We start from the raw sequence: 27,860 nt of genomic DNA on the forward strand, positions 1-27,860 counted from the left end.
GGCGCTTCTGATAGAGATGGGTCAGGTATGTACTGTACAGTACCTTTTCCGTACAGGTAAGGTAAGGTAGGTGTCATCCAGGTAACCTCCTACGCACTTATTGTGCTTGGAAGGTGGTCTAACTTGGTGCTCTTGTTCTCTCCCACGGAAACTCCAAATTACAAGTAATGCCTTTAGGTACTCCGTACTGCTGGTGCTTTGACCAGGGCACCTACTTCAGAAGTTCTCCAGCACCGTGTTAAGTGCGGTACATTCTACGTTTGCTTTCTGCAGATCTCGAAGACGGATCCACCGTCTCGCTCAGGACCAAGACGATAGGCGTTTCAGACGTGGAGGGTCGAGTTTAAGCCAACAAATACCACAGATTCGAAGTAATCCACCCCAAGGAGTCGCAGTAATATGCATCGGTACAGCGAGAGCAGGACTGGCCAGATCTCGAGCTCCTACAGATTAACTAAGACGAAGAAGAAGCAGATTATAGAGGGCAGAGGCAAAGCTGGTTGCTGATATGTGCAAAACAGCGAGTACTCCAGAACTGTCCATATTCAGGGCGTTCGTATTGTCTCATGGGTTCAGAGCTTGAAAATACAATAGCAGCGGATAGTCCGAGTGTGCTTCCCGCGTTTGTACCGAGTATGTCCACAACTACAGCGTCAAGACTTCCCTCCATGATGTCGCAAAATCTTCTTGCACCCAGTTGAAGAGAGAACATGTAGTAGTAAGAACACCAAAACATAACCAATCGCAGGTAGGCTTCAGATATGTAATCAAGAGTGAGATCATGCTTCCCGTTTCCGGGGAGTCAGCCTCTTCCTATCATGCTTGCTTGATTGAATCATCATCAGCCTGGGGAGAAAAAAAGAAGAGCGCAAAAAAGTCGTTCAGAGTGGCAATATAAGTGCGTGAATGATTATATAATCTGCCCCACTTCGGCCCTATATCAAGTCTTCGTTACGGAGTGTGGACGAAACTTAGTACCGCACTCCGTAACCACGCGTACGGAGTAGGTACTACTCCGTATGTAAGGTAATTATACTGTACGGATTACATACTCCATACACATGGTGGTAGAAGTGGCCAGCGCGAACCATCGGTGGGTCCTTCAGCTGCAGCCGCTTTTTTGCGTCCAGCCTAAACTTCCAGCCTCTTGATTCTCTCGCTTGCACAGCTCGGCGATTGATCATTCTCGCTTCGTCGCCTCGACACCAGCCTACGTAACGACTCATAATTGTCATATTCTCTCCTCGGCAACCGTGTATTTGTGTTTGGAATTCAAGGCGGACTAGCCCAAGCAGCATTACCGATCCACGACTCGCAACGATGGGCGACTTCACCAACTTTGGGGGGACTGACGAAGAGAATGCCGAGATTAAGCGCCTCAATGCCGATGTGGTAAGTTGCCCAACCACGGGTCTGTCACGCAGACAACTGACTCTGCATTCTTCCAGGAGGCGGATCCGGACAACTTCGAGAATTGGGAGAAACTGATTCGCGCCTGCGAAGGCCTCGAGGGTGGCCTCAATCGCAACTCCAGTCCCCAGGCTTTGGCGACGCTTCGCGACTCTTACGACCGCTTTCTCCTCAAGTTCCCGCTTCTCTTCGGTTACTGGAAGAAGTATGCCGACCTGGAATTCAACATCTCAGGGCCCGAGTCGGCCGAAATGGTAGAGCAATCCGCTTCTCCTACCGCTACCGGAGAATCGCAACGGGGCTGATGCGTTCCATAGGTCTATGAAAGAGGTTGCGCTAGCATTACCAACTCTGTCGACCTCTGGACCGAGTATTGTTCTTTCAAGATGGAAACAACTCACACCCCCCACCTTGTGAGAGAGTAAGTATAGGCGGACCGTTTCATTCCCTGCCCCATAACCTCCTCACCCGCAGCAAACCTGTGAGGCTGGCCCGCGCCGCCCGTCGAACCGCAAGAATGACTCCAAGCATACATCCGTACGGGACATGGTGAGAGATACCAAAGGCGGCTGCCACCCCCTACTGGGATCCTTCTCTCACAATTCTAACCAGGCTCTGCTGTGGTCTGCAGATCACATGCTGTGTGTCGTGGCCTCATGCTCACTTCCCGTTCGCACGTTCCCCGGAGATGTAGTATTGGCCTCTTTGGATGGATCGCACCGTTTACACAAGTCCCCTCTTGTATTTACACACCCTTCCCAACCCGTCCCCTTCCCATCCCGCCGCATGCGTTCGCTGCTGACACGGATCGCAGACTGTTTGAGCGTGCAGCTTCGCATATCGGGTTGGACTTCCTCTCCCACCCGTTCTGGGACAAGTACCTTGAATACGAAACGCGGCAGGAGGCGCAGGATAGGATTTTTGCGATTCTCAACCGCGTTATCCACATCCCGATGCATCAATATGCTCGCTACTTTGAACGCTTCCGGCAGATGGCTCACACACGACCCCTAGAAGAACTGGTTGCGGCCGACATGTTGGCTCGGTATCGCGCCGAAGTGGAAGCTGAGGCCGCACAGTTTGGCGTGCAAAAGACCGAACTGGAAATCGAGCGGGATATCCGGGCGAAGATCGACGCCTCATTCTACCTCATCTTCCAGCGCACTCAGGAGGAGACGAGCAAGCGGTGGACGTACGAGGCCGAGATTAAGCGGCCGTATTTTCACGTCACAGAGCTCGATCATTCCCAGCTGGCCAACTGGCGGAAGTACCTCGACTTTGAGGAAGCAGAGGGCAACTATCAGAGGATCGTTTGCCTCTACGAGAGGTGCCTTGTCACCTGCGCCCTCTACGACGAGTTCTGGCTTCGGTACGCGAGGTGGATGTCGGCACAGGATAACAAGGAGGAAGAGGTGCGAAACATTTACTTGCGCGCGACCACGCTGTTTGTTCCCATCAGCAGACCTGGTGTCCGCCTCCAGTTTGCTTATTTCGAGGAGATGTGCGGCCGGGTCGACGTGGCCCGGGACATCCATGCGGCGATCCTCACGAAGCTACCAGATTGCGTCGAGGCGATAGTCTCGTGGGCCAATCTACAGCGGCGACAGAGCGGGCTGGATGCAGCGATTGAGGTGTACAAGGCTCAGATCGACTCCCCCGTCGTTGACATCTTCACCAAAGCCGCGTTGGTCACTGAATGGGCGTTCCTGCTGTGGAAGGTCAAGGGCTCCGTCGAAGAAGCACGGACAGCCTTCGCCAAGAATGTGGAGTGGTACGCCGATAGTCGTCACTTCTGGCAGAAATGGCTCGAGTTCGAGCTGGAGCAGCCGACCAATGCGGAACTGGAAGCGCAGCATGCCGAGCGGGTCAAGAATGTCTTTGCCGAGATGCGGACCAAAAGCCGTCTCTCGCCAGGCGTCAAGCAGGAACTCGGTCAAGTGTACCTGACCTACCTGCAACAGCGTGGGGGCAAGCAGGCCATGAAGGAGTTCCTCCATATCGACCGAGAGCTCTTTGGGTATGTGATGAAGCATTCGTGGTCCGGCGCGAAACTCACTGACTTGGATATGCAGACCCCAGTCAATTTCCCCCATCACCAAGGCGAAGCTGTCGAAGGAAACTGCTGGCCTTCCGGGCCTTGATGAGGCAACCCGTGCCAAAGCGGAGAGGCGGTTCTACAACTACTACCAGTTGCATATGGACCCGGATCCTAATGCCCAAGGGCCCGCTAGCTTTGAATAAGCCGTTTCGAAATGAGTTCTGGCACATGAGAGAAAGTCCGCGGTGAGCAACAGCTTTCGCCGCATAGTCGGCCGTCCGCGTTCGGAAGATGAGTGTCATGCCAGGGGAGCTATCTACCTGGCTAGGCATCGGTGAGAGATCTGTCTGTAATTTGACTCCGAGGAGCAAAAGGTGCTGGTCAGTCGTGTGCTTGGGCCTCTGATGATGCTCTTCTGGGCCCAAAGTTTTGTCCCCTTTTTTTTCTTGTGTTCCTGTTTTATTTCCTTGTTTTCTTTGTTCCGATCTGAATATAATCTGTTTCGTATAAATCAGGTCAATCAATACAAATTGATTCAGCAAAGAAACCCCTTACTTCAACGCCAGTTTCCAATATGAGTTTGATATCCGACGTACCTATATAGCAGTATCATTGGACAATAACAACAACCAACATCCTCAGGTACGGTACAGTACATACATTGCAAAGCACACTATTACACTGCTGCTGTGCAGCATGGCTTGTTCTACTCCGTACTTGGTATGCAACTCCCTGTGGGTGACCCATGCTGGTTCTCGGCCTCCAAATCCGGGGTGGGTCAAGGACTCATTGGGGGCGAGCCGGCCCGCCCAGTTCGGCTTTCCGTGTCAGGTCATGCTGACATATCGGCGCTCGTGGCATTTTGCCACTGCGCGGCGGGTTTGATAGGGCTGCTGATGAGAGTGTTTGATGAAGAGGCAGAAGACCGCAGAGATCGTAAACTACTTTCTATTTTCAATGTCGCGGAAATAGCAAGCCTTGAGATTGCGTACAAGTCTGACTCATGGCTCTCCTCGCCTCTTGAATTGAGTTTTCACATGATCTGATACACTGGTGCTTACTATGTAGAGTACTAGAGTCAATGTAGTTATATCAAAGCTGCCCTATCACGGCGCTCCTAAATGAACATGCTAGTCATACCTGATACTGCGTGGGCCGAGAGGCAAAAAATGAGGCTCTAGAAATGTGACGCTCGTCCTTCTGGGGCCTTGCTGCTCGGCTCTCCTCGGAGAATACTCGGCTCCGTCATGAACGTCTCGGCGCGCCGTCCCGGTGGGCTCCGTCTGCTATATCCTGGGGCCGCGTGCGCTGCCCGCCACGAGAAGATGGATCCAGGAGTATCCGTCACGTCGAAGTTTCGCGGACCGCCGCGATCCTTGGCCTGTCTCACACTGTAGAAGACCCACCTTATGGGCTTGCAATTGACCACTCAGGATCCGCCTATATCGGTTTTTCGATTTGATTCCACTCGCCCATTTTCCGCGAACGAGCCGAAGGATATCCCGTACCGTCCACCTCCGTTTTTCTTCTGATTACGCATCGCCCACCCCATCGCACGCCTTCTCCGGTGGCCAGCGGTTTCGGACCATTTTCTTCTCCTTCTGCCGAATCCTTTAAATATCGAGATATCCGGTGCTTCGAGGTGAGCAACCCCTGCCGTTTTCCCCCTCGCATCATCACATCACAGCTCCCTCGCCTTATCAGCGATCAGCGATCGCGCCATCTCAAGATATCCCCCTCCCACACCCTGCAAACCCACATTGGGAGCACACCTCATCTGACATCGCGTTTTCGCAACACCACAGATGGCGACTGCAACTCGCACCTTCACCCGCGCCCTGCGCACCTCGGCCCGGCCCGCCTTCGCCGCCGCTCCCCGGGTGGCATTCCGCCAGGCTGGCCGTCGCTTCTACTCGTCGGAGCCTGCTCCGAAGAGCAGCTCGTCGGCGTGGATCTGGGCTGCCGGTGCCGCCGCTGCCGGTGCCGGTGGCTGGTACTTCCTGAACAACCAGAGCTCGGCCACTCCCCAGGTCTTCAAGCCCAAGTACGAGGACTACCAGGCCGTGTACAACGAGATTGCGAACCGCCTCGAGGAGAACTCGGATTATGACGATGGCAGCTATGGCCCTGTGCTGCTGCGTCTCGCCTGGCACGCCAGCGGCACCTATGACAAGGAGACCGGCACCGGCGGCAGCAACGGCGCCACCATGCGCTTCTCTCCGGAGGCCGATCACGGCGCCAACGCCGGCCTGAAGGCTGCGCGGGATTTCCTTGAGCCTGTGAAGCGTAAGTCCCGCGACGATTGATCGTCAAACCAAAAAAAAGAAAAAGGAAATCTCCGATCGACTGACATACAATCACAGAGAAGTTCCCTTGGATTTCTTACTCTGATCTCTGGATCCTCGCTGGCGTCTGCGCCATCCAGGAGATGCTGGGCCCCCAGATTCCCTTCCGCCCCGGCCGCCAGGACAAGGATGTCTCCGCCTGCACCCCCGACGGCCGCCTCCCTGATGCCGCCCAGGGCCAGGACCACCTGCGCAACATCTTCTATCGCATGGGCTTCAACGACCAGGAGATTGTTGCTCTGGCTGGCGCGCACGCTCTCGGCCGCTGCCACACCGACCGCTCCGGCTACTCTGGCCCCTGGACCTTCTCGCCCACCGTCCTGACCAACGACTACTACAAGCTGCTGCTTGACGAGAAGTGGCAGTGGAAGAAGTGGAACGGCCCCAAGCAGGTGAGTCAGCTCGATCGAGTTTCGTGAAGGGTTCGAAGGGAGCAGGTCTCTAACGCCGGGAAACAGTACGAGGACAAGAAGACCAAGTCGCTCATGATGCTGCCGGCCGACATGGCGCTCGTCCAGGACAAGAAGTTCAAGGAGTGGGTTCAGAAGTACGCTGCCGACAACGACCTGTTCTTCAGGGATTTCGCAGCCGTTATCACCAAGCTGTTTGAGCTCGGTGTGCCCTTCCCCGAGAACACGGAGCGGTGGGTTTTCAAGCCCGTCAACGCCTAAGTTGCGGGAATTGGAATGATTGAGGAGGCCATGTTGAGGGAGATGGAAAATGTGGTGCCACAGTGAGCGGGCATCCTGATTGGGAGGAATTTCTTGCCAGGGAGTAGGCCTCTTCAACAGAAGAAGGCGGAAGGGCGGATGATGATCAGGGCTTAGTCGAGGAGTTGGCTTTGGACCAACTTGGTTGACGTATTCCCCAACGACTAATTCGCCGCGCTGGAGCGGGCAGGTTGCGGTCGTTCAGTGCCGCTGTATCCCATGGCTTCTTTAGCGTTTCCTTGCCGTGTAAATCGGACAGCTCTTATAGATAGCAGCGTGGGTGTTAATGGAAAGTCACTTTAAGATGGCGCAACGATCTAGTCCAACGAGAACTGTTTGAATCAAGAAGAATCCGCTGTTGGGAAAGGAACAGATCGCTCCAAGGTGTTCAAAGGCGGGGAAGGTCCTCGTGGGTTAAAAGTAAGGCGGGAGAGGGAAGTATCCGTAATGCCGTGTAACCTAACTTGGTACCATTTTAAGGGATCGTCGACCACGTATGCCGACGATTCCTTGTTATGGTACCAAGTCTACGCTGATAATAAGGGTCATTTCAGCCGCTGCCGCCGAGCCGTCAAGGCTCCCCGCTTACGCAGTTATTACGTTATTCGGTTTACCCTTCCCCGCGGGGAGAGATGGAGCTTTAGTGTAGATCCAAATGACAAGGGTTAGGGTTGAGATTCAATGTTTGTTACGGGTATCATTTTCTTATCCAATTCGCCGAACCTCGTCTCATCTCCGACATCCTCTTGAAGATCGCCTGCCCGCGGTTGACGAACAAAATGGCCGCCGCTCGCGTACCGGCGCTGCGGCATCTCCTCAGCTGCCAGCCGCGGGTCCTGCACGCCTCGAACCAGCGGCGCTGGGCCCAGGTTCACGACGTGCGCTTCCTCGCGACAACGCAGCAACCGCGCAACGTTATCGAAAAGTATCGAGAGAAGCTCGACCGTAAGGCCCGCGAGGAAGGCCACCCAGATATCGAATCCCTGAGGGCGGCCTACGCCGACAAGATCAAGAACCTGCGCAAAGAGACCGACACCGTCACCGCTCCTCTACGCGGCGCAACACCCGGCGCACAAGCACCCCCACCGCCATCATCATCATCATCATCGCCGCCGCCGCCGCAGTCTGCGTCCTCATCAACAGCCACCCAGCCAAGTCAAGAACAACAACAACAGCAGCAGCAGCAGCAACAGCAACAACCACGAAAATCATCTTCGTCGCCCACCGGGCTAAAGCCGCTCTCCGAGATCCTCGACCTCCCCAAGGCGTCGGCGCTGCCGCAGGCGGAGCTGACGGCCATCTGGCGGCTGCGCCACGCGGCGCGGCCCAACTCGCTCTGCGCCGTCATCCCGGCGGCCACCTTCGCCGCCATGGAGGCGATGGCGCGCACGCACCCGCAGTTCGTCCTGCCCGTCCCGCACCCGGAGCAGGGCGCCGAGATGCACTTCCTGCAGTGGACCTGGGACCCGCCCACGCGCAGCGCCACCGTCCTCTTCACCCAGCTGGCCGAGTACAAGGCCCGCGGCGAGTTCGCGGCGCCCCACACCACCGTGACGCACTACAAGGACCTCATGGACCGCGGCGGCGGCGACGGGGACGGGGCGGCGGCCGGGCAGCCCGGCGTCGTCCTCATGCAGGGCACCGTCCTCGAGGACAGGGGGGTCAAGGTCGCCGACGCGCAGTGGCTGGTCATGTGCCTGCAGAGGTTCTATGGCGGCTGGGACGGGTCCGGCGGAGAGGCGGGCAAGGAGCGGGCCGAGGAGAGGCGGCGGCTGCTGGAATGGTTCGGCAAGGGAGACACGCGGTTCAGCGTGGAGAAGCTGATGGAAGAGGCCGAGAGGATGGGTTAAGGGGGCAAAAAAAAAGGAGGAGGCGCGTGATACTTTTTTGGAAGGAGACCTTTGCATCGCATCTTGCGCGAAGGCTTGTATCTTTGTATCATATACAATGTGTGAGAGTATACGATCAATAGACGATAGATGGACTCCCATGATTAATAGACTATCTCTTCCCTACATTCAGTCAATGGTGATGTTCCATTGTTACAGCCCCGAGAGAGAGAGAGAGAGATGTCTGGTCTCGGCGCGTCACAACTTGGCACCCGAGCGCCGTTGCTCCTCCTTCGCCCGTTCCCGCATTATCCTCCTCAGCACCTTGCCGCTCGGCGACTTGGGCACCTGGTCGACGAACCGTATGCCACCGCGGAGTTTCTTGTGGGGAGCGACTTGGGTTGCCACCCAGTCCGCAAGCTCCTGTGCCTTGGTCTCGCTAGCCTTCACGCCGTCGCGCAGGACGACGTACGCCCGGGGTACCTCGGTGGCCTTGGCAGCGTCCTCAACTCCAATGACGCAGGCATCCGCCACCTCCCGGTGGCTTATCAACACCCCTTCTAGTTCGGCCGGTGGGACGGGGTAGCCATCTAGATAAGACGGGGACGGTGAGCGACGGGAGCGTCACGAGAGACCCGGGCGTTTTAACTCACTGTATTTGATGAGCTCCTTGAGCCGGTCCACGCAGTAGAAGTTCCCATACTTATCTCGCCTGAAGACATCCCCCGTCTTGAAGAAGCCGTCGGGCGAGAAAGCCTCCTTGGTGCGCTCTGGGTTCTTGAAGTATCCGGGAAACACGTTGGGTCCTTTCAGCCACAACTCTCCCTCCTTTCACAGCAGGTGACGTCAGTAAATGTACCTATCTTAAGGAGGGAGCCGTTTGGGGGGGGGGGGGGTTAGGAAGGGTGTGTCATAGAAAAAGGCTCACTTCTCCGTCTGCCACCTCTCTCCCGTCCTCTCCCACAATCTTGGCCTCCATGTTCGGCATCAGCTTCCCGACGGACCCCATGAACTTTGCCCACTCATCTACCACCTGGCAGCACACGACGGCGCTCGTCTCGGACAGGCCGAACCCCTGCTTCACCGGCACGCGCAGGCGGTTCCACACGGCCTCGGTCAGCTCCCTCGTCAGCGGGGCGGCGCCCGAGTGCAACACCTTGAGCGAGGTCAGGTCGTAGCCGTCCACGGCCGGGTGCTTGCTGAAGGCCAGGACGACGGGGGGCGGGACGTAGGCGAAGGTGATGCGATAGCGCTCGATGGCGCGCAGGGCGCGCTCCATGTCGAAGCGCTCCAGCACCACCAGCTGCCAGCCCTCGTACACCGACATGAGCACGCCGCAGGTCAGGCCGTAGATGTGGAAGAAGGGCAGCACGCCCAGCTGCTTGTCGCCCTGGCCGTCCGGCCCGCCCCGGCTCCGCCACTGGCTGCCCTCGACGTAGCTCGCCTGCAGAACGTTGGACACCATGTTGCGGTGGGTCAGGCAGACGCCCTTGGGCAGACCCGTGGTGCCGGAGCTGTAGACGAGAAAGGCGAGGTCGGTGCGCGGGTGGATGGGAGGCCTGGCGTCGTCGTGGCCGGCGGAGCCGGGGCTGCGGATGCTGGTGAAGTGGCGGATGCGGCCGCTGGGATCGCGGTTCGGACCGAGGAGGAGGATGCGGTCGGGTGGCAGGTTGGCTTTCTGAGCAGCCGCCAGGGCCGTGGCAAGGTGGGCGGGCTGGGTGACGAGGCCCTTGGCGCCGGAGTCGCGGAGCTGGAAGGCCAACTCGTCGACGGTGTAGAGGGGATTGGCGGGGGATACGGTGCCGCCAGCCCAGAGTGCGCCCAGCGTGAGGATGGGGGTCTGTGAAAGGGGTGTTAACTGTCATGAACACGCTCAGGAGGGGCCAGTCTCGGAGTGCAAGATACGTCAATCGAGTTGGGCGTATAAAACGCCAGCACATCGCCCTTCTTCCATTCCCAGAGTGCCTTCAGTCCCTTGCCAAACTCGATGGAGGCGCTGCGCAGATCGGCCCAGGTGTACGAACGGCCGGTTTCGCCGCATGTTAGAATCTCCTTGGTGACGGGGAAGTCCCTATGCCTGTCGCCGAGGAGGAGCGTCCAGAGATCTACCGCTTCAGGAATATCGAGCGGCGGAAAGGTTGACGGATACGGCATCGTGGGTGTTAGAGTACATACAACTAGGCAGATAGCAGAAGCAGCTCTTCAATCGACCGGCTTCATCTCACGCGTTTGATGGGAAACCTTGTCCCGGGCTTTGTTACATCCCGAGGCACTAAGCCATCATCCTCCTTGTGGAGGCCGATTGGGTCTATGCATTTTACGTATCCGGCGATGGCTGGCGTCGGCTTTTCCGAGCGGCTTCTTCTTATCGGCTCGCGGCAGGTCGGTGACGGCTTTCCACTCGGGTTGTCAGGTTAGCATCGGCCCTGTCCGGGCTTCCGCGACGAGTCCGGGGGTAATAATGCGGGGAAGGTCAGCAGGCTCACCATGCTTGCGGCCGCTAAAACAGACAGGGAAAGCGCAAACCACCGCGCTGGCACTGAGATCTCAACCAACCTGATAAGATCCATTCTTGTTCCTCCTCTTTAAGACATTAGTGTCTTCTCGCTTCCCCGCTGCTGGTTCTTGCTATCGCCTGGCTCTATCGCAACATTCTCAACACCATTGAGATTCGATGATAACCTCGGATATAACAATCACTGTCTGATTCGAATGTAGCAGGAATCATGTGTCTCGGTTGCAAGTCAGGCTCGTTTGTACCCAGGGGAGGCACAGCGGAGTTGGCAATCCCTCGATCCTGGAAACAACTTAAAACGAAACAACTTGAAGAATGGACCGAAATTGCCGAGTTGTTGTGTATTCGATGACATAATCTACCATCTCGTCTCTTTCTCTTCGCCTTGGATCGCTGTCGTCTCGATCGGTAGTTTCCGTCGTTTCAGCTGCTCCGTCTCGGAGTTTTGAGGCGCAGACCCTCAGGGGCAAGAGCAGGGGGGTGAAGCACATCGGATCGAAACCGCTACCCGCTGCGACAAGCTCCAAACATCGCTTCGCGCTTCAGTCTTCAGTATAGCTTCCTGCTCTCGGCTGAGACAGGGAAACCATGTCTGTTTTCCTCCGTCTTGGGTCGCTTAGCGATCGTCAGATCTCAATTGGATTCTCTCTTTTACGGCCAGGGCGTTTCGCTAATCACTCTGGGCGCCTGTCTGCTTTAGGCCCCTGAGGGAAACGGCTCACTCGGGATCAATATGCCTACTTAAGGTGGCCGCGGAGCCAGAAAAAGATTGCTCCTTTCTCACACCTCATCAACCACTTCCATCGGCTCAGCTTCTCTACCTTCTTCCTTTTCAATCCTTCAACTCTCAACAGCTGGGCTGTTTTTTTCTTCTTCACTTGCGGCTTGTCTGTCTTTCTCTCGAAGGTCACCACCTCCATCTCCATCAATACCGTCACAATGTATTTCAAGGCCGCGGTCCTCTTCTCCCTCCTCGCCTCCTCCTTCGCGCTCCCAACCGGCAGCGTGGACCGCACAGTCAAGCGGGGAGTTCTTTCCGTCCAGGACTACTCGGAATTTCAGGTCTCGGACGGCGTTGCCGGCAATGCCCTGGCCGAAGTGAACGCCAAGTTCCCAGTATGCATCCCCCCCCCCCCCCCAACTTGCCCACCGCGTTGCTCCTTGCCGCTAACGTTGTCAGATCGACACGTCCAATTTGGCTTCCGTCAGCGACGAGGATCTCGAAATCCTCAAGGCGGCACGCAAGACGGCCGAGGCGGCCGAGACAAAAGCCGGAGGCTTCAACGAAGCCATCAAGGCTGCCGGAGGCACCAAGACGACCGACGGCCAGGCGCTCCAGAACGGCAAGATCAAGAACAAGGTGTTGAAGCTGCAGCTGCAGGTCCTCGCGCTGCAGATCGAGGCCGCCAAGGGCAAGGACACGGCCGCGAAACTGGCCGAGGAGCAGAAGAAGTTGGACAAGAACGTCCAGCTTGACAAGGAGGCCGCCGGTCAACGGAGCCAGAGTGTGAACTTCCAGGGAACCAGTCAGCCGTAAAGTTTTTTCTTAAGGGGTAGTGGAGGCGCGGACAGTTCTGGAAACTGCCGCCGAATGGAAATTCAAAGCCCCCGACGTGCCCATCGGTTAGCGGGTCGCATGATAACCCCTCGCCATCTGCCTGCTAGATCTTCTCCCCTGCTGTTCCGTGAGGCTTACCATGTGCACCACAACGTCGTACCTACCAGATCACAGGATCATTGGTACTGATTCTCCTTTGGCAGTCTCGCATCCACTGGCTGCAAAGTTGCGAGGTACGGAGCAACAAGTAAACAAGTAGACGGAGAGGAAGTACGGTTCCTCCACGTGCAATCAAGAGGGGAGGAGTCGTAGAGCTCAGTGACCACTGGCTGCTTGAGAGTACCTCTATGGTATGTTGGGTTGCAGCATATAGTATCTTGGACAATGCACATATCATGCCATTGCTGATACTCAGCGCAGCCGAGGGGGTAATAAGGGGTATGGAGAGCTCGCAGACGAGGTTGTTATCGGGGAGCTTCTGTAACAGCTCGTGATCCAGGCATACCCTACGGGGGCCGAAAGAGCCCCGAGTTTGCCGTTTCCCCTTCTCCCCCAACACGCCTACTAAAACAAAACAAAACAAAAAGTTATCTCATGTATTGGACTTGGTAATGGCTTGGTGTTGCATTGCCTCTGGCAGGTCCGCAGTGTGAGTTATATGCACGATATTCCAGAGAGGTTGGGTTGCTCGGTACGGCGTCCCACCCCTGCCATTGCGAGAGGATACGGGGGTTGCCGGCATATGATTCCCCAGCTTGGGTGTAAGCTCCCATGTCAGCAAAGAGATCTGGTGAGAAAATGCGTTAGGATGATTACGAGGTGACTTGTTTGGATTGGGGGGATATCCAAGCCACGCTAGCAACGTGCGAACATCCCGCCTAACGAGAGAGGGGAAAAGAAGGATATTCCCTGGATGTTTGAAGAGAACCGAAGGAGTTCGCCTGCCGGCTAAGATCATAGCACTAGGCGATTTCGATTTCCAACGCTCTCTTTGGGTATCGGCATGATGAGAAAACGTTCTCGTAGAGGCCGTCTGCTACAGGCTAGCTAGCATCCGATAAGCAGCAGCCAACCTGGCAGTGGTCTGGAACTCAAACGTACCAAAAGATCGCTCAGTGGGCGTGGTCAACCCTGGTTTGTCGTAAAGCAACCGCGACATCGAGACGCGCAGTGACGGTGGTTTCATTGACGGTGGAGCGTCGGGGGAAAAAAAAAAAAAAAGGAAATATCGAGGGCGGTATAGAAACAGCAAAGCGTCGTAACCCCCGAGAAAGCGGAGAGCAGACGCGGATGCCGACACGCAACTTTATTGAATGCAACAACCGGCAGACGGCTTATCCACCGGCGGCTAGTCTATCGAACATGGCCCAGTCGATCTCCTCGAGCATCTTGCGATGAGACTTCTCCACGGCCGCAGGCTTATTCGCCTCGAACCAAAACGCCCACACGCTCTTTGCGTCGACTACCCGCATGCCCCGGCTGCTGACCAAGCCCACATGCTGGACGGCCTGCTCGCGCAGCGCGAACCTCTTGAAGCCCGTGGCGTCGCAGTACTCCTCAATCATGGAGTCCGTCTGGCCCCGCTCTCGCTTCCGGAGGTTCTTGATCAGGGCGGGCAGGGCGGGCCGGTGGAAGACGATGGCTTGGGTGCAGCACGCGTTCTTGTCCATGGGCGCGACGCCCGCCGCCAGCGCGGAGTCGGGCGGGCCGAACGGGACGTTGTGGTGGAGGCTGTAGCCCGGCAGCGGGAGGTTGTGCTTGCCCGCCATGAAGGCGAGGGCCGTGAAGCCGGGGGCGACGACCAGCGAGACGACGGCGATGGTGGCCCAGTCGAGCCGCAGCCGGGGCCCGCAGCCCGCGAGGCGCAGGAGCACGAGGACGAGGGCGGAGCCGGCGGCGGCCATGACCAGAGTGAGCGGCAGGTGGTTGTACCACCAGTCGTGCTCGGCGGCCCAGCCGAGGTGCGTCTCGGTGTAGAACAGGCGCATGTACAGCCAGTCCTTGTCCCCCTCGGCCTTCTGGTGGTCGCGCACGAGGTACTGCAGCCCCCGCAGGGTGCGCGCGGCCCAGTCGGCCGAGAAGATGATGTCGTCCTCGAACACGGCGATGAAGGGCGCGTCGGTGTCCTTGAGGCAGCGCTCGAGGAGGTACAGGTAGTCGAAATTGCCCTTGAGCTGCACGTCGCGCTCTTCCTCGGCCTTGCGCAGCCCGGCCCGCTCCAGGTCCGTCAGGCCTCGGTACCCGGACGCGTCATCGATCAGGGCGTCCACCCACGGGGCCTTCCAATCCGGGTGCTGCGCGGGGTCCGTGTTGGCGAAGAGCAGCTTGACGTGAATGGCGGCGCGCTCGCGCGGGTCGAGGCCGGCCAGCATCGATCCCACGGCGTCGGCCAGGTACTGGCGGGCGACATCGCCGTCGCGTCGGACGGTCGCGAAGGCGGCGCACACGACCGGGGTGGGGCCCGCCTTGGGCCGTGGTTCGGGCGCAGCAGCTCCATCAGCGTTGGTCTTGCCGGCGCCGCCGTGGGCCTTTGTGTCGGCGGTAACCTCGGCGCTGACTTGTTGGAGAAAGGCGCGGGCTTCGGCCTGGCGAGCGGCCGAGTAGTCGAGGTCGTAGACGCCTTCGGAGCGGAAGTAGGCACTGTGGGGGTCGCGCCACAGGAAGAGTCGGCCGTAGGTGAAGGCGAGCAGCCAGAGGAAGCCGCAGACGAGCAGGGCGCGCACGGCCGGGAACGACAGGGTCCGCAGCGGGAGGCTGACGAGCCCCCGGCGGAGCTTGGTCATGGCGGCGCCGCCGACATGGCACCTTCGAAGCATGCTGCGGCGTGGGGCGCGTCGGCGAGAGTGCCCGCCCCTGCAATAATTATCCCAGGGTAGGTAGCTCAAGTCGATCTCCTCCTAGACGGGAAAGACCCGTAAACAGAACGCCGTTTAATTTTTTTGAGTGGAGCTGTGGTGAATCAGGAGCACAGAGGGGCGGAGACCGGTCTCTTAAAAAGGGAACGCCAAGCCCACCGAGCGTTCGAGTTCAATGGAAGGATTGCGCAAGCCAGCAGGGTCGTCCTAGCCTGTCAGGCAGGGTTCTGGTTTTAGTACCGTACTGCGTGTATGTATGTATGTACCTTCCTTACGCGTTCGAGCTATGATGCGGTTACAGCCTTTCCACGTTAGTACACGTTTGTACCCAAAGCATGTCTGTAATACGTACCTGTCATGCATATTTTCCCTTCGCACTTGCCTGATTGCGGTATTTTTCATACGTTAGGTATGAGGTAACGTCAGATACGTAACGCAATGTATGGACCGCATGTACAGACTACATACACATGTGTACGTCATGCTCCCTCCTGGCCTACGGAGTACGTGACTTTGTAGGAAAATCTGAGGCTCTAGCCATCTTCCAAACGCAACCTTCAACCATTAGTTTCTCGCGACATGCATTTCGAGAATATTGGCGTCCAGGCAGTGTAGGGCATGGGCTAGCTGCACTAGAGGCGAACGTAACTTACAGGGCACCACCCGCTTCCATGGTGACTTCCTTGGTCTTGGAAACGGGTGCAAGCGACTACCTAGAGAGTGTGCAACTGCCACCACGGATTCAAAAGGTCTTGGGCTGCCTGGTTCAGCCTGGAAGCGCCGAGAGCACTCGCTCTGCACCACCGCCTTGCCCAAATTCCTCGGCAGCCAACCTGCACCCACTAGGTAACGTTACCTAGTTACTGGGAAGCGCCCTCGCTGCGCCATCGCCATGGCCAGCCCTATCGGGTACCTCATCCATCCAGACCCCTCGTCACAGCCGCAGAAACCGGCTTCGCAAACGCTCCCGGGCATCACCAGTGCCCACAGTCCCCTCGCTGTTACCTCGAGCCCGGCGTCGGCCTCTAGGTTTCCAACTACGTCCTTGGCCTCGAGCGTGCCGGAGCAACGAGGTGCTCGAAACCTACCCGGTGATCACAACCGAACACAACCTCTCTACCAATGCGCAGATTGTCTTCGTAGGTTACCTCATCAATGTTAACCCCGCTTCTCCTTTTTTTTTTTTGTTTGTTTGTTTTTCCCGCAAAAGAAAAGAAAGAAAGCCGGGGGGGGGGAGAAGCCCAGCTGACCCAGATCTTCGAGGTCGCTATTCTCGCCCCGAGCATCTCCAGGTGAGCAGACTCCGTCAAAGGATAAGCAATTGTTCCCGACTCGACTGATTGCTGACCACAACCAGAGACACATTGCATCCCATACGCTTGGAAAGCGCTTCGCCTGTGATGCGGGTCACTCTCCACCATCGTCACAATATCCCCCCGACTAACTCTAGGACAGGTGTGTTCCAAGGCATTCGCCCGAGCCGACCTCCTCAAGCGCCACCGTGCCAACCATCAGGATGGCAATGGCAGTAAACGCAGGCGCATCAACTCGGATCCATCGGCGAGCCGGGTAGGACAGGCCTGTACCGCTTGCGCAAAGGCGAGGGTGAAGTGCGAAGAAGTCAAACCGCAAGTCCTGCCTCCCCGTCTGGCTTGCACTAGTACCCTTGCTGACCAGCCAGTCCAGATGCACGCGCTGCAAGAACCGCGGGCTGGCCTGCGAGATTCCTGTCTCAGAGGACGCGGCTGCGTACATGGCCCATCTCTCCGCAAACCGCGTGGGGCACACCGAGTCGACCCCTGAATCGTGCTGTTCTGTCTCGTCTAGCCTCGGGCAGGCAGAAGATCCGATCCCCGTAGGCTCGACCTCCTTTCCATATGTCCAGTCTGCTAGTCCCGAGGACGGTAAAGATGGTACTGGCACCCCTGCGTACGCTGCGTACGATAAAGGTGCTGAATTCCACACTGTGGGAGCGCCCTCGGGTCCGACATCTCAGAGCAACTTTGGTAGCATCCGATCCCATCCCGGCGGCGATCTGCAGTATGTCGGGCAGGAAGAGGCAGCCAGGGCTCAATTCCCGGACTTCCTACGCGACGTCTTGTACGACCAGTCTTTGGGCAGCCCCATCAAATCATCAGAATCCCAGGGGCCAATGTTGGACTTCTATGACGATGTCAACCTCGATTTTAACGAGTTCGATTTCAACATGCTCAACTACTGGATACCCGACCCTCCCTCAGATATGTCGACACAGGTGGCCAACCCAGAGGACCCCGTCGGCATGACCGAGATGCGCTCGACGTTGGCCAAGATTTGGACCGAGTCTCCGTGGAGATGGACGCCAGGAACGACAGACAGCCGCTTCACTGAGCAACCGAACCTGCCTCTTCCATTCGCCGACGCAAACAGCACCAAGATTCACGAGAATCGAGCAGCGGGAAGACGTGTGGCCAAGGAAGCGCTCCGCCCCTCGTGCAGGGATAAGATTCTCGCCATCGTCTTGAGTACCTGTCGCGAAACCAGCATGGCGAACCGCGTCGCGTCGTCCTTCCCGGCAACTGATACCATTGATTCGTGGATCAACATCTTCTTGGCTGCCCACATGTGTCAAGTCTCGTCGTGGATTCACTACGGCTCCTTCTCACTCAATAGTCAGTGGCCAGAGTGGCTCGCCGTCGCTGCCGCCTCCGGTGCTGTCCTGACCGCCGTCCCCGCTTTTCGCCGATTTGGTCTTGCCCTGCAGGAGGCGATACGTGAGTCTTCGCAGCGAATCCATAGGTGCGGTAGCAGCGGTTGACTGACTGGAACAGGCACTGCTATCCCGGAGAGGGTAAGTCACTAGCTAGCCGAACTTGAAGCAAGCTGAGAGTTCCTAATCATCGTGTTTTCAGTTTGAGGAAAATAACAGGTCCATCACCGAGATCAGCAAAGTTCAAGCCTTGGTGCTGCTTCAGGACGTCGGGCTCTGGAGCGGCAATAGGCGGAAAATGGAGATTGCCGAGTGCCGTAAGACTCCTCGCAGACGGCCTTCCTGGAATTAGCTAACTTGGGTACCAGATTTGACGATACCGATCGCGGTAAGACACGATTCCGTCTCTCTCTCTCTCTCTCTCTCTCTCTCTCTCCCCCCGGTTTGTGCTAAGCTGACCCCCCCTCGAAGATGATGCGCTACAGGGGAAGGTTCGGGAGGTCAGCCTACCCAGACATCGTCATCCACCCGTCCGACAAGGGCCAGGTGCTGGAAGAGAAGTGGAAGAAGTGGCATCAGCTCGAGTCTTGGAAGAGGTACATTGAGAGTTCCCTCCCACTTTCCCCGGCGTCTCTAACTTTCCCAGACTCATTTTCCACGCCTATCTGCGCGACGCCCAAGTGTCCATGACGCAGCTCAACAATCCCTCCATGTCCTACGCCGAATTGACCCTCCCCCTGCCCTACTCCAGGGATCTCTGGTTTGCACGGAGTGCGGAGGAGTTCAAGGCTCGGTATATTGAGTTGGGTGCCAACAGCGCCCGCCCACCGTGCCTCGGGGATCTTTTTCGTGACTTCAACGCTCTCTCCAACCACATCCCCCGCCTCGACATGCCCTTTGCGATATCAATCTTCCTCCACGCCTTCTGGTCCCTCATCTGGGAATACCGCCAACTTGCATCTATATATGGCCCCACGGTTACCGCCAACGCACACTCCAACACAACCTCCCTCCTCCTCGACTCACGTCGCGCCGAGCTGACGACGCAACTAAAATCTTTTCATCAGCACCTTCAGATTTACAGGACCAGGCATCCCACGCTGCTACGAGACTTTTTCCCTCTTCTCTTACTCCTCTTCCACTTCCTTCTCTTTAATCTGCACGCCCCACTCCCCGAACTCCAGCTCTTCTCCGGAAAGGAGGGAGAGGACCAGGCCCGCCGCGTCTACCCGGCCCTACGTGGCTGGGCGGGCTCGGCAGATGCCAGGCGGGCCATGTGGCATGCAGCGCAGGTATTGAAGGCCGCGAGAGCATTTCCCAAGGGAACCCTCCAAGATTTTTGGGGCGTCGCGGTCTGCCATGCAGTGCTGGGGGTCTGGGGATGGGGGATCGTGAATAGGGCTTCTCCAACCAGCTCTTCTTCTTCTACCTGCAGTTCTTCCTCTGCTTCAGGGCGAGTAAAGGGAGGAGGGAATGGCAGTGAGCAATGGCAAGCAGGAGGAGAGGATGAGAGCAGTGTGGTGTACCTGGACGGGGAGGACGAGTCGGGGGAGCCGATGCAGGAACCTGCCGTACGGGCTTGGATTGAGCACGGGCAGGGGAGACCGGCCATTCACGGGTTGCAACAGAAGCAGCAGCAGCAGCAAGTGCATGGCGATGGTCAACGGAGGGTGCAGCCGTGCTTGTTCGAGGATTCCCGGGCATGCGCGGGTATCGCGCAGGGGATTCTGCGGGCGAACTTTGCGGGCGTGTACGACCCCTTGCCGACAATGACGGAAAACATCATTGTCGTGCTGAAACAGTTGGAAAAGGCCGCGTCGGCAGTCGGGATGGGGTGACGGTAACGGTTGGAGTCGTTAGGCAGCCCTTGTTTTTCTGTATATTCGACAATGCCATGGCTGTATGTTTGATGGCTAATTAGCAATACCATTGTAAATATCTGCTCCCCCCCTTTCTTCCCAGGGATCTACGTCCTTATCTCTCGCTATGTCTCGTTTCCGACCTGGGATCTTGAGTATCGCATCCAGCTTCGCTGTCTGTGTTCCTACATCTGTTTCCGCCGTTAACCGTGACTAAACATTAAATTTTGCAACTAGTTTCTGATATGTTCTCCGACTAACTTCCCCGTAGTGTCCCCACGATGGCTCGTCATCACCCACCACAATCCTCGATCCTCCTCCTCAGGAACCGCTCTATCACCGGTCTGACAGGCCCGTTCCCCTTGCCGACCTTGTGCAGCGCCTCCCGAAGCAGGTCGTTGACCTCCCTCGCCAACCTCGCATCCGCTCCCTCCGAGCCGCACGGACAGCGGCAGCAGGAGCACGAGCACGAGCAAGCGCATCCCCCCGCCGCCGCCGTCGTTACTGTCGCTGCTCTTGTCGCGATAGCTTCCCGACTCTTCTTCCTCCCGCCCCCGCCCCCGCTCCCGCTCCCGCTACTGCTCCTACTCCTACTCCTACTCCTGCTCCTGCTCCTACTCCTATCACTACTCTCGCCATCGGCACCGGCACCGCTGCCGCTGCCGCTGCCGCTTCTCTCTCTTCTTGTCCGGGGGACGGCGGCGGCACACCCGGCGGTGGCGAGCCCGCGCCTGAGGGCGAGGACGTCGGCGTCGGAGCGGCGGAGTTCGCAGGCGCGGTTGGCGGGGTAGTGGAGGGTGACGAGGTACGACCGGGAGCGCTCGGTGGTGGTGGTGGTGGTGGTGGCGATCATGGTCTGTACGTGCGTGGACCGGGGGATGTGGAGGATTCCGTTGTAGGTGTCGTGGTTCTTGCGGGTGTGCAGTTGCGGCCTGCGGCACGGGGCCCGGATCGCGGGCGCGGCTGCTTCTGATGTAGGTGGTTCTGATGTAGGTGGTGGTGGTGGTGGTGGAGGAGGAGGAGGAGGAGGTGGTGGTGGTGGTGGTGGTGGTCGCCCATTGACGAGCATCCTGGGCCTACTAACTAAGAGGCGGTGCTTGCTTTTTCTTCTTCTTCTGCTCCTTCTTCTTTCCCTTGTTATTCTCCCCGTGCGCCTCGCGCCAATGGAGTGAGGATGATGGTGGGGAAACCCGCGGTTTGGTCAGTCGGTATGACACTGTGGGAACAGATGGTTTGGTCCGACCGTTGGTAGGCACCCAGAGCTTGCGTCTGAGAGTCCATGGGCCTCGAGTTTGGTCGTAGATCGCCCCGTCTCGTGAGGATGGTAAGACACGGATGAGAGCAATACTGTCACGAACTAGGAGCGCGAAGAGGAAACTGGGTTGATATACTTGTATACAAAAGCAGGAGATGTGAGACAGAACATCACGGAGAGAGAGAGAGAGAGAGAGAGAGAGACCAAGACGATGCCGCCCTGCTACGGCTGCCGTACCCCTGACAGACGTTAAGATTACGACGACTTGGCCGGAAGCGAAACGGGATGCACGTTAATCGACATGTATGCTGCCCGCTTTACCTGAAACAAGGTTTCTCAGTCCGACTGACATGACGTATACAGTATGTACGAATCCGTACCCAGCCCTGTTTGGCCGTGCCACGCAGCCAAGGCGTACAGGTGCACTCTCCCATTCCGACCGCCTGGTTCAGGCGATCCGCGGATCCAGAAGACAACCATGCCCTCGCCTAGTGTACCATGGTTATTCTTTTCCCGGACGGCTACCTACCGTTTAGAGCGAGCCGCACATACGAAGGTGACGTATTAGTTATTCGACTGCCTTCCTTCCCTCTATGTTTTTTTCGTATGCGGCTGCATTTGACGAAGGTGCTCTTGGTCGGCTCTAGGATTTTTTTTTTTTTCACGTACGGCGGCAGGTGCATGTCCTGCTTGCTGCGGCCGTCCTGAACGCACGAGAATTCATCTGTTGACCCGTGTTTGTGCTCCATAGCACTTTCGCAGTTTGTGAACAAGTCTTTGGTGCCAGGGTGTGTGCGATGTGTGGTGGTATGTACTCGTACATTCTATTCTGGTGACAGAGGCCAAGACCATCTTCCTACCCTAGTTATAACTAGCCAAGATAGATTAGGTAGTGCCGGCCTGGAACGGCTGAACCCCTGCTTTTGCGGTGAGCGGCGGCATGGGGTGGCTCATCCTGAAACAGAGCATTTTGCGGGGCTTTGATCCGCAATGCGAAATGGCCCCACCAGGATCGAGAGAAAGTGACTGCAGCCTGCACTGCGCCCAGTCTGGTGCACCTGCATTAGTTCAGGTGAGTTGATTCTTCCCATTCTTGCAGCGCGTAATCCGTACAATACTGTACACAGCATGTAGCTGTTGTTCCTTATATTTCTTGCAGTCAATCTTCGAGCTCAAACCGGACCTCGCTGAAACTAGACGGCCCTTCCTCTTTCAGCTGGCGGGGTGGCAGGGTTAACTTTGATGAAAGCAGTGACGTCGACTTGAAGGCGCACCAGCTCCTCCATCCCTCACTCTACACGTCAATACTACCTAGTTTGTAAACAAGACCAACCTGGATACGGCGGGCCAGTCTTTTGTTTACACTAAGGAGGCGCTAGTGAGGGCCTGCTACACGTAGTCCGTAAATAAGGCAAAGTGCAACTTCAACCGGCCTTCTGGACCTGCCAAGCCAGGGAAGAGATGCATCGCGTTGACCCCTTCCCGTTGCATTCGACCCTTCATCCCGGCCGCCGCTGCAACCAGGGGACCCGCTCTCGTTTTCGGCCTGTTCTTACCGGCTTCTTCGCACCCTTCTTGCCCAGATTTCTTTTCTTCGTTTCTTCGACCAAGCGTACCCGTCCTGTCTCGCTCGGGAGCCGTTCCTGTCACAGTTGCAGCCGAACTTCCCGCACGAGAAAAACATAAATCCCCTTCCACCATGGCGCTGCAGGCCGCTTACAAGCAGTTCCTTGCCTCGCCAAACTCGTCGTCGCTCGCCGACGATGCGTCGCTGCACTACGTCACCACCACGACCAGCTTCGCCGGCGCGACTGACATTATCAAACACTTGTCCTCGGTGCGCAACAAGATCAAGAAGCTCAAGCAGGACCCCCTCTTCGCCATCGAGAACCACCATGCTCTCGCTCTCGAGGTCGACACGACCCTCGAGTTTGTCACCAGCGGCGGCCCTTACCTTCCGGGACTGGACGACAACTTCCTGGCCGACCGCACCGTTCACATCGCCGTGGTGAGTATACAGAGTTCGCAAACGGCTATGTTCCGCATCCGGTTTGGACCACGCTGCTGGTTTCGCTAACGCACGCCGCGCCTCCCCTGCAGACCCACATCGTGACCTTCAATGGCGACGGCAAGATCACACAGATCCGGCAGAGCTGGGACCAGGGCGCCCTTCTGAAGCAGCTCGAAGTCATTGGGAGGTCCGGCGCCAACTGGCCGATCCGCGACAGCAAGGAGCAGATCAACCTCATCGCCAAATGCGCCAAGGGAGACGGCGCTGCGGCCGCTCCCGCCGAGGCTCAGCCCACCCGCTCGCGCGGCAGTACCAACGCGATGCGCGACCCGCATGCGTCCCTCGACTTGTTCGCCCCGCGCGAGGAGCTCGAGAGCAACCCCGAGGGCGTCATCTCGCCCTATGCGGGCAGGAGACCCCGCCAGCGGTCCTTCACCGAGATCCTGGGCGACGAGCCCGTCGAGGACCCCGCCTCTCCCAGCAGCGGCCGCGAGCGCTCGCAGTCCCCGAGCAAGGCCATTGCGCCCAAGATTGGCGCGGGAAAGCACTTCACGCCAATGCGCATCTTCGATGCCGACGAGAACGATAACCCCCCTGCCGAGACTCCCGAGCGCAAGCCGTCAGAACGGGTCGTGCGCCCGGACCCCAAGAAGTACCAGCACTTCGAGTTTGATGACGGCTCCGAGAACCCAGAACCTCCCGCTCCCAAGCCCGCCACCAAGCCCGGCCCGGAGAGGAAGAGCATCCATGGGAGCAGCTGGTCGTTTGACGACTTCACGACCCCGCAGAAGCCCGTGGCCCTGCGCGGAGGGCATCGCGCCCGCGACATCCGCCACTGGGGGCCCGACAACGAGCTTCTCGAGAACACGCCTGCTCCGAACGCGCAGGCAGCTAAGCCACGTCGGGACGCCGAGGCTCACTTCGAGCTGATCGACGACGGCCCGGAGCGCGAGGTGCCCCGCAACACCAACCGGGCGCCCCGCGGCGCCATGCACAACGAGGGCCTGCACCTCTACGATAACCGGCTGCACCCCGAAGACGGCGCTTCGCCCGAGCCCGCGCCGGTTCCGCTCGGCAAGATCACCAACCTCAAGGACCGCCACAAGGATTTCGAGCCGCACTTTGAAATGACGGACGAATCGCCTCACCACGCCGCGCCCCCCGAGCCCGCCAAGCTGCCCGAGGATCGCAAGAAGGCGGTGCGCATGATGGAGAGCAGCTGGACGCCGTACGACGAGTCGCCCCTGTCGCGCAAGGAGAACGACGACCCCAACGCCAAGCGGCCGCCCACCGAGCGGGGCATCGCCATCGCCGGCGACGGCATGGGCGGCAGGAAGGGCACCACCCGCGGCTGGCTCCACGGCGAGGATGACGAGGAGCCTCTGCCGACTACCAGGAAGGGTGTTCGAGGCCCGCCGACCAAGTCGGACAACTTTTGGGATTTCTGAATAAGACCCGCTCTTCCTCCTCTTTTCCGAGGACTTGTCGGAAACAAAAAGAAAAAAACACAAAAAAGACCCGGCCGCGCCCTCTGCTCAAAAGATTGCAGGACAGAGTGCCAGGATGGCTACTGATGAGTGACGTTGATGTTCTGCCCTTGTGCAGATAGTATTTTCTTTTCTTTTTATCATTCTGATTGCTAGAGCGATCAGGTTGGCGGGTAGCCTTTTTGTTGGTCTATGAGGCTGTGTATGTATGTATTACCAAACACCAATTTGAGTTTGGGGACCACCGGAGCTGTTGGCAGGTCGGTGCTGGGTTCCGGAAAGATGTGGTGCTGATTTTAGTTTCCTAGCGTGCCAATATACGGGCTGCCACTGTATCTATCCCCCCGTTCCCCCCCCCCCCCCCTTCCTTTTTTTTTTTTTTCCCCAGTACTGCGGTGTTGAGCAATCACGCCAAGCAGACTACTGCATGTTTACTCTATTCTCGTCACTTTCACCGTATGTTAACCAAGTCAAATGTCAAGCCAGCAACCACCTTGAGGACTATTTTCACACTTCAAAGCTTCGTTCGGAGACGTAGCCCCGGGGTATATATACATAACCACACGTATCAAAGCCATATACATCAAGCTTGCCACCCGCCCTCACACAGAGATATATGTTACTCCGTTGATCTGGAGATCGTCCGTCCCCATAAATCGCGTTTCCAAACCAACGCCCCCCCCCCCCCCCCAAACAAAAAAAAAAAAAAAAAAAAAGCAAAGAAAAAGAAAGGCCCACGCAAACTCCAACTAACACAAGAATCTGTACAGCCTCTTCCACCTGGGCATCGCCCGCCTCTCGTCGAGCTCTCGCGAGATCAGGATGGGCAGGTTGAACTCCCTCCTGCCCGTGTCGACGTCCATCTCGTCGATGCGGACGATCCGGGTGCGGTACCAGAGCTTGTACGCGATGTAGAAGGCGAACACGATGGGTGCACACAGGTACTGCAGGAAAAAGTTTTGCGCCACGTCCCTGGGCGAGTCGAGGGGCACGGCCGCCGCGCCGCCGCCGTTCATCCCGCCGTCGCCCGTCGCCACCAGCTGGCCGCCATCTCCGCCGGTAGCGCCCAGGGTCTGCGCCTTGTTGGAGGACGATGCGGAGGATGGTGAGGAGGAGGAGGAGGGTGAGACCGGGTGTGGGAGGGGCCAGGCGGCGGTCCAGAACTGGGCCAGCAGGACGAGCACGTTGAGGATCAGGCCGAGCCAGGAGCCGGCGACGCCGACCTGGGAGCGGAAGGCGAGCTCGCCGAGGCTCCTCCCCTTGGCCCGCCAGGCCTTGCGGAAGCGGATGTGGGCCAGGCAGATGGAGCCCCAGGTGAAGAGGGACGACAGGCCGGAGACGGCGAGCAGCCAGTTGAGCACGTCCGGCTCCTGGTCCAGGTCGGCCAGGTAGCCCAGCAGGCCGACGGCCGAGGCGACCAGGATGGCCACCAGCGGGCGCCCGCGGCGGTCGACGTAGCCCAGGATGGCGGGCGCCTGCCGCTGGTCGGCCAGCGCGGCCAGCGTGCGCGACGAGCCGAACACGGCGCTGTTGCCGACCGAGATGACGGCGATCAGCACGACGCTGTTCATGACGCCGGGCAGGACGGCGATGCCGGCCGACTCGATGGCGATGACGAAGGGCGAGGCGGACGCGTCGGCGGCCGACTTGGCGCCGAGCAGGCGCGGGTGCGAGTGCGGCACCAGCAGGCCGATGAGGGTCAGCGAGGCGATGTAGAAGAGCGTGATACGCCAGAAGACCTGCTTGATAGCCGTCGGGAGCGACCGGCGCGGATTGGCCGTCTCGGCGGCGGCCAGCCCGACCAGCTCCGTGCCCGTGAAGGCGAACGCCGCCGTCACAAAGACAGCGCAGAGGCCCTTGAAACCGTTGTTGAAGGCGCCCGGGTCGTGCCAGTACCGCCCGCCGATGTAGCCATCGTCGGGGAAGCCGCCGATGTTGATGACGATGCCGAGCAGGCTAGTTGACGGATATTAGCAACGGTTATGCGTTGCGTTGGGATAGGCAGGGGAGGAAGAGGGGGAAGGGGGGGGGGGGGAGTAACAAACTTACATGAAACCGATGATGGCGGTGATCTTGACGATGGCAAAGACGAACTCGGCTTCACCGTAGCCTTTAACACCAAAGAGGTTGATAACGACGATGGCGAAGAGAAAGATGGTGATAAAGATGGACGGATTGAGATTCCTGTTCCAGTAGCCAACCGTGATGGAGGCGGCGATGATCTCGAGCGGAAGAACTACCAGCCACTGCAGGGCGTAACTGTGATCAGGAAAACGTTAAAACAACTTGCCCCAAACAATGTTCTCCCCTCTTGATTCCCAGGGGCCAACTCACTTCCATCCCATAGTGAACCCCCATGCCGGGTCGAGGAAGCGAGTCGAGTAGGCCGAAAAGGAGCCGGCCACGGGGAAGGTCACGGCGAGCTCGCCCAGGGCTTGGATGGTGCAGTACAGCATGCAGCCGATAAAGAGGTACGCGATGAGGAGAGAGGCAGGGCCGCCGGTATTGAGCGCTTTCCCACTCGCGACAAACAACCCGGTGCCTTGTCGAGCCGCCGGTTAGCACGGTCTTATGCTTGCATGACGACAAGACAAACCACAGCCAACACCATCAAACCCTCCCCCCTTCCTCGTCTTCGTTTCCTGTTCTCCGGGGGTAGGGGGGAGGGGCGAGAACACCTACCGATAGAACCTCCGATAGCGATCATCTGCAGATGTCGCCCTTTCAACTCCCTCGACAATAGGGTGTTCGCGGTCCCGACGTTCGCAGCGTGCAGATCGAAGTAGTGCCCGCGCCCGCGTCCGCGGCCGCGCGGAACCCCACCTCTCTCGTCTTCTTCCTCTTCTTCCTCCTCATCCTCCCGTCCCCCCTGGCGATCCCCCGGCCGCCGCCGACGACTACGGTGCCTCCTACCTCCCTGTGCCGCCGCCGCGGCGGCGGCGGCCGTTGTGTTCAACACAGACGGGGGCGTGACGTGCAGGCCGGGGTCGCGGCGGAACGAGTCCAGCCAGCGGCGGAAGGGGTGCACCGCTTCTTCTTCCTCTTCGTCTACTATTCCGCTGCGACCCCCAAAGGAGGACGGGCCCCGGATGCTCAGGATGCTGCTCTGGCCCAGAGACTCTTCCTTGGCCCGCAGGTTGGCCATCTCGAGGTCGCGCGAGAAGTGCATCGTTGGCTCCTTTCCCCTAATTACTTAATGCGTTTGGGGGGTTAGGGGTTAGGTTTAGAGTTAGGTCTGGATCTTTTATCGTTTAACTTGGCTGCTTCCTGAGCCGCCTAGCTGCGACCGCAGGCCTGAG

At 58.2% G+C, this 27,860-nt stretch overlaps 11 protein-coding genes across 11 annotated transcripts; 7 read left to right on the plus strand and 4 right to left on the minus strand.

Moving 5' to 3' along the window:
* Nucleotides 1-1,116: 1,116 nt before the first annotated feature.
* On the plus strand, nt 1,117-3,752 carry MYCTH_2294835 (uncharacterized protein). The gene is made up of 5 exons (XM_003658673.1): nt 1,117-1,392; nt 1,449-1,664; nt 1,728-1,831; nt 2,225-3,427; nt 3,483-3,752. The coding sequence occupies exons 1-5, from the start codon at nt 1,321-1,323 to the stop codon at nt 3,649-3,651; spliced, it is 1,764 nt and encodes a 587-aa protein (XP_003658721.1). The 5' UTR covers nt 1,117-1,320; the 3' UTR covers nt 3,652-3,752.
* A 1,230-nt stretch (nt 3,753-4,982) lies between these two features.
* Nucleotides 4,983-6,865, plus strand: MYCTH_2294840 (uncharacterized protein). Its single transcript, XM_003658674.1, has 4 exons — nt 4,983-5,090; nt 5,254-5,734; nt 5,812-6,185; nt 6,252-6,865. The coding sequence occupies exons 2-4, from the start codon at nt 5,254-5,256 to the stop codon at nt 6,462-6,464; spliced, it is 1,068 nt and encodes a 355-aa protein (XP_003658722.1). The 5' UTR covers nt 4,983-5,090; the 3' UTR covers nt 6,465-6,865.
* A 346-nt stretch (nt 6,866-7,211) lies between these two features.
* On the plus strand, nt 7,212-8,471 carry MYCTH_2294844 (uncharacterized protein). The gene has a single exon (XM_003658675.1). The coding sequence runs from the start codon at nt 7,283-7,285 to the stop codon at nt 8,351-8,353; it is 1,071 nt and encodes a 356-aa protein (XP_003658723.1). The 5' UTR covers nt 7,212-7,282; the 3' UTR covers nt 8,354-8,471.
* MYCTH_2294846 (uncharacterized protein) lies at nt 8,472-10,688 on the minus strand. Its single transcript, XM_003658676.1, has 4 exons — nt 10,238-10,688; nt 9,261-10,172; nt 8,986-9,160; nt 8,472-8,922 (listed from the first exon to the last, which is right to left on the minus strand). Exons 1-4 carry the CDS (start codon nt 10,484-10,486, stop codon nt 8,591-8,593), a joined length of 1,668 nt encoding a protein of 555 aa, XP_003658724.1. The 5' UTR covers nt 10,487-10,688; the 3' UTR covers nt 8,472-8,590.
* An 874-nt stretch (nt 10,689-11,562) lies between these two features.
* Nucleotides 11,563-12,475, plus strand: MYCTH_2294851 (uncharacterized protein). Its single transcript, XM_003658677.1, has 2 exons — nt 11,563-11,963; nt 12,028-12,475. The coding sequence occupies exons 1-2, from the start codon at nt 11,787-11,789 to the stop codon at nt 12,382-12,384; spliced, it is 534 nt and encodes a 177-aa protein (XP_003658725.1). The 5' UTR covers nt 11,563-11,786; the 3' UTR covers nt 12,385-12,475.
* A 1,027-nt stretch (nt 12,476-13,502) lies between these two features.
* Nucleotides 13,503-15,345, minus strand: MYCTH_2294852 (uncharacterized protein). Its single transcript, XM_003658678.1, has one exon. The coding sequence runs from the start codon at nt 15,186-15,188 to the stop codon at nt 13,740-13,742; it is 1,449 nt and encodes a 482-aa protein (XP_003658726.1). The 5' UTR covers nt 15,189-15,345; the 3' UTR covers nt 13,503-13,739.
* Nucleotides 15,346-16,152: 807 nt separating this feature from the next.
* Nucleotides 16,153-18,102, plus strand: MYCTH_98907 (uncharacterized protein; the record flags this gene model as incomplete). The annotated part of the gene is made up of 4 exons (XM_003658679.1): nt 16,153-16,399; nt 16,711-16,870; nt 16,947-18,013; nt 18,071-18,102. 4 exons carry the CDS (start codon nt 16,153-16,155, stop codon nt 18,100-18,102), a joined length of 1,506 nt encoding a protein of 501 aa, XP_003658727.1.
* Nucleotides 18,103-18,176: 74 nt separating this feature from the next.
* Nucleotides 18,177-19,944, plus strand: MYCTH_2294854 (uncharacterized protein). The gene is made up of 3 exons (XM_003658680.1): nt 18,177-18,266; nt 18,318-18,545; nt 18,596-19,944. Exons 2-3 carry the CDS (start codon nt 18,421-18,423, stop codon nt 19,785-19,787), a joined length of 1,317 nt encoding a protein of 438 aa, XP_003658728.1. The 5' UTR covers nt 18,177-18,266; nt 18,318-18,420; the 3' UTR covers nt 19,788-19,944.
* Nucleotides 19,945-21,301, minus strand: MYCTH_2294858 (uncharacterized protein). The gene has a single exon (XM_003658681.1). The coding sequence runs from the start codon at nt 20,875-20,877 to the stop codon at nt 20,101-20,103; it is 777 nt and encodes a 258-aa protein (XP_003658729.1). The 5' UTR covers nt 20,878-21,301; the 3' UTR covers nt 19,945-20,100.
* A 1,304-nt stretch (nt 21,302-22,605) lies between these two features.
* Nucleotides 22,606-24,919, plus strand: MYCTH_2294860 (uncharacterized protein). Its single transcript, XM_003658682.1, has 2 exons — nt 22,606-23,071; nt 23,164-24,919. Exons 1-2 carry the CDS (start codon nt 22,763-22,765, stop codon nt 24,520-24,522), a joined length of 1,668 nt encoding a protein of 555 aa, XP_003658730.1. The 5' UTR covers nt 22,606-22,762; the 3' UTR covers nt 24,523-24,919.
* Nucleotides 24,920-25,310: 391 nt separating this feature from the next.
* Nucleotides 25,311-27,706, minus strand: MYCTH_2055845 (uncharacterized protein; the record flags this gene model as incomplete). Its single annotated transcript, XM_003658683.1, has 6 exons — nt 25,311-25,601; nt 25,692-26,517; nt 26,611-26,820; nt 26,896-27,103; nt 27,244-27,384; nt 27,475-27,706. The coding sequence occupies 6 exons, from the start codon at nt 27,704-27,706 to the stop codon at nt 25,311-25,313; spliced, it is 1,908 nt and encodes a 635-aa protein (XP_003658731.1).
* Nucleotides 27,707-27,860: the final 154 nt, after the last annotated feature.

This window comes from Thermothelomyces thermophilus, chromosome 1, assembly GCF_000226095.1.
Source record: "Thermothelomyces thermophilus ATCC 42464 chromosome 1, complete sequence".
NCBI lineage: Eukaryota > Fungi > Ascomycota > Sordariomycetes > Sordariales > Chaetomiaceae > Thermothelomyces > Thermothelomyces thermophilus.

Bases quoted from the DNA above. Each gene is read 5' to 3' on its own strand.
- MYCTH_2294835 (XM_003658673.1), top strand. From the start codon at position 1,321: ATGGGCGACTTCACCAACTTTGGGGGGACTGACGAAGAGAATGCCGAG. The intron at 1,665-1,727 runs GTAGAGCAATCC...TGCGTTCCATAG, and splicing joins GGCCCGAGTCGGCCGAAATG to GTCTATGAAAGAGGTTGCGC. The intron at 3,428-3,482 runs GTATGTGATGAA...TTGGATATGCAG, and splicing joins ATCGACCGAGAGCTCTTTGG to ACCCCAGTCAATTTCCCCCA.
- MYCTH_2294858 (XM_003658681.1), bottom strand. From the start codon at position 20,877: ATGCTCGTCAATGGGCGACCACCACCACCACCACCACCACCTCCTCCT.
- MYCTH_2294852 (XM_003658678.1), bottom strand. From the start codon at position 15,188: ATGACCAAGCTCCGCCGGGGGCTCGTCAGCCTCCCGCTGCGGACCCTG.
- MYCTH_2294844 (XM_003658675.1), top strand. From the start codon at position 7,283: ATGGCCGCCGCTCGCGTACCGGCGCTGCGGCATCTCCTCAGCTGCCAG.
- MYCTH_2294846 (XM_003658676.1), bottom strand. From the start codon at position 10,486: ATGCCGTATCCGTCAACCTTTCCGCCGCTCGATATTCCTGAAGCGGTA. The intron at 10,173-10,237 runs GTATCTTGCACT...CCCCTTTCACAG, and splicing joins ATACGCCCAACTCGATTGAC to ACCCCCATCCTCACGCTGGG. The intron at 9,161-9,260 runs GTGAGCCTTTTT...CTGCTGTGAAAG, and splicing joins GAGAGGTGGCAGACGGAGAA to GAGGGAGAGTTGTGGCTGAA.
- MYCTH_2294854 (XM_003658680.1), top strand. From the start codon at position 18,421: ATGATGCGCTACAGGGGAAGGTTCGGGAGGTCAGCCTACCCAGACATC. The intron at 18,546-18,595 runs GTACATTGAGAG...TAACTTTCCCAG, and splicing joins CAGCTCGAGTCTTGGAAGAG to ACTCATTTTCCACGCCTATC.
- MYCTH_2294860 (XM_003658682.1), top strand. From the start codon at position 22,763: ATGGCGCTGCAGGCCGCTTACAAGCAGTTCCTTGCCTCGCCAAACTCG. The intron at 23,072-23,163 runs GTGAGTATACAG...CCTCCCCTGCAG, and splicing joins GCACCGTTCACATCGCCGTG to ACCCACATCGTGACCTTCAA.
- MYCTH_2294840 (XM_003658674.1), top strand. From the start codon at position 5,254: ATGGCGACTGCAACTCGCACCTTCACCCGCGCCCTGCGCACCTCGGCC. The intron at 5,735-5,811 runs GTAAGTCCCGCG...ATACAATCACAG, and splicing joins TTTCCTTGAGCCTGTGAAGC to AGAAGTTCCCTTGGATTTCT. The intron at 6,186-6,251 runs GTGAGTCAGCTC...GCCGGGAAACAG, and splicing joins AGTGGAACGGCCCCAAGCAG to TACGAGGACAAGAAGACCAA.
- MYCTH_2294851 (XM_003658677.1), top strand. From the start codon at position 11,787: ATGTATTTCAAGGCCGCGGTCCTCTTCTCCCTCCTCGCCTCCTCCTTC. The intron at 11,964-12,027 runs GTATGCATCCCC...TAACGTTGTCAG, and splicing joins AAGTGAACGCCAAGTTCCCA to ATCGACACGTCCAATTTGGC.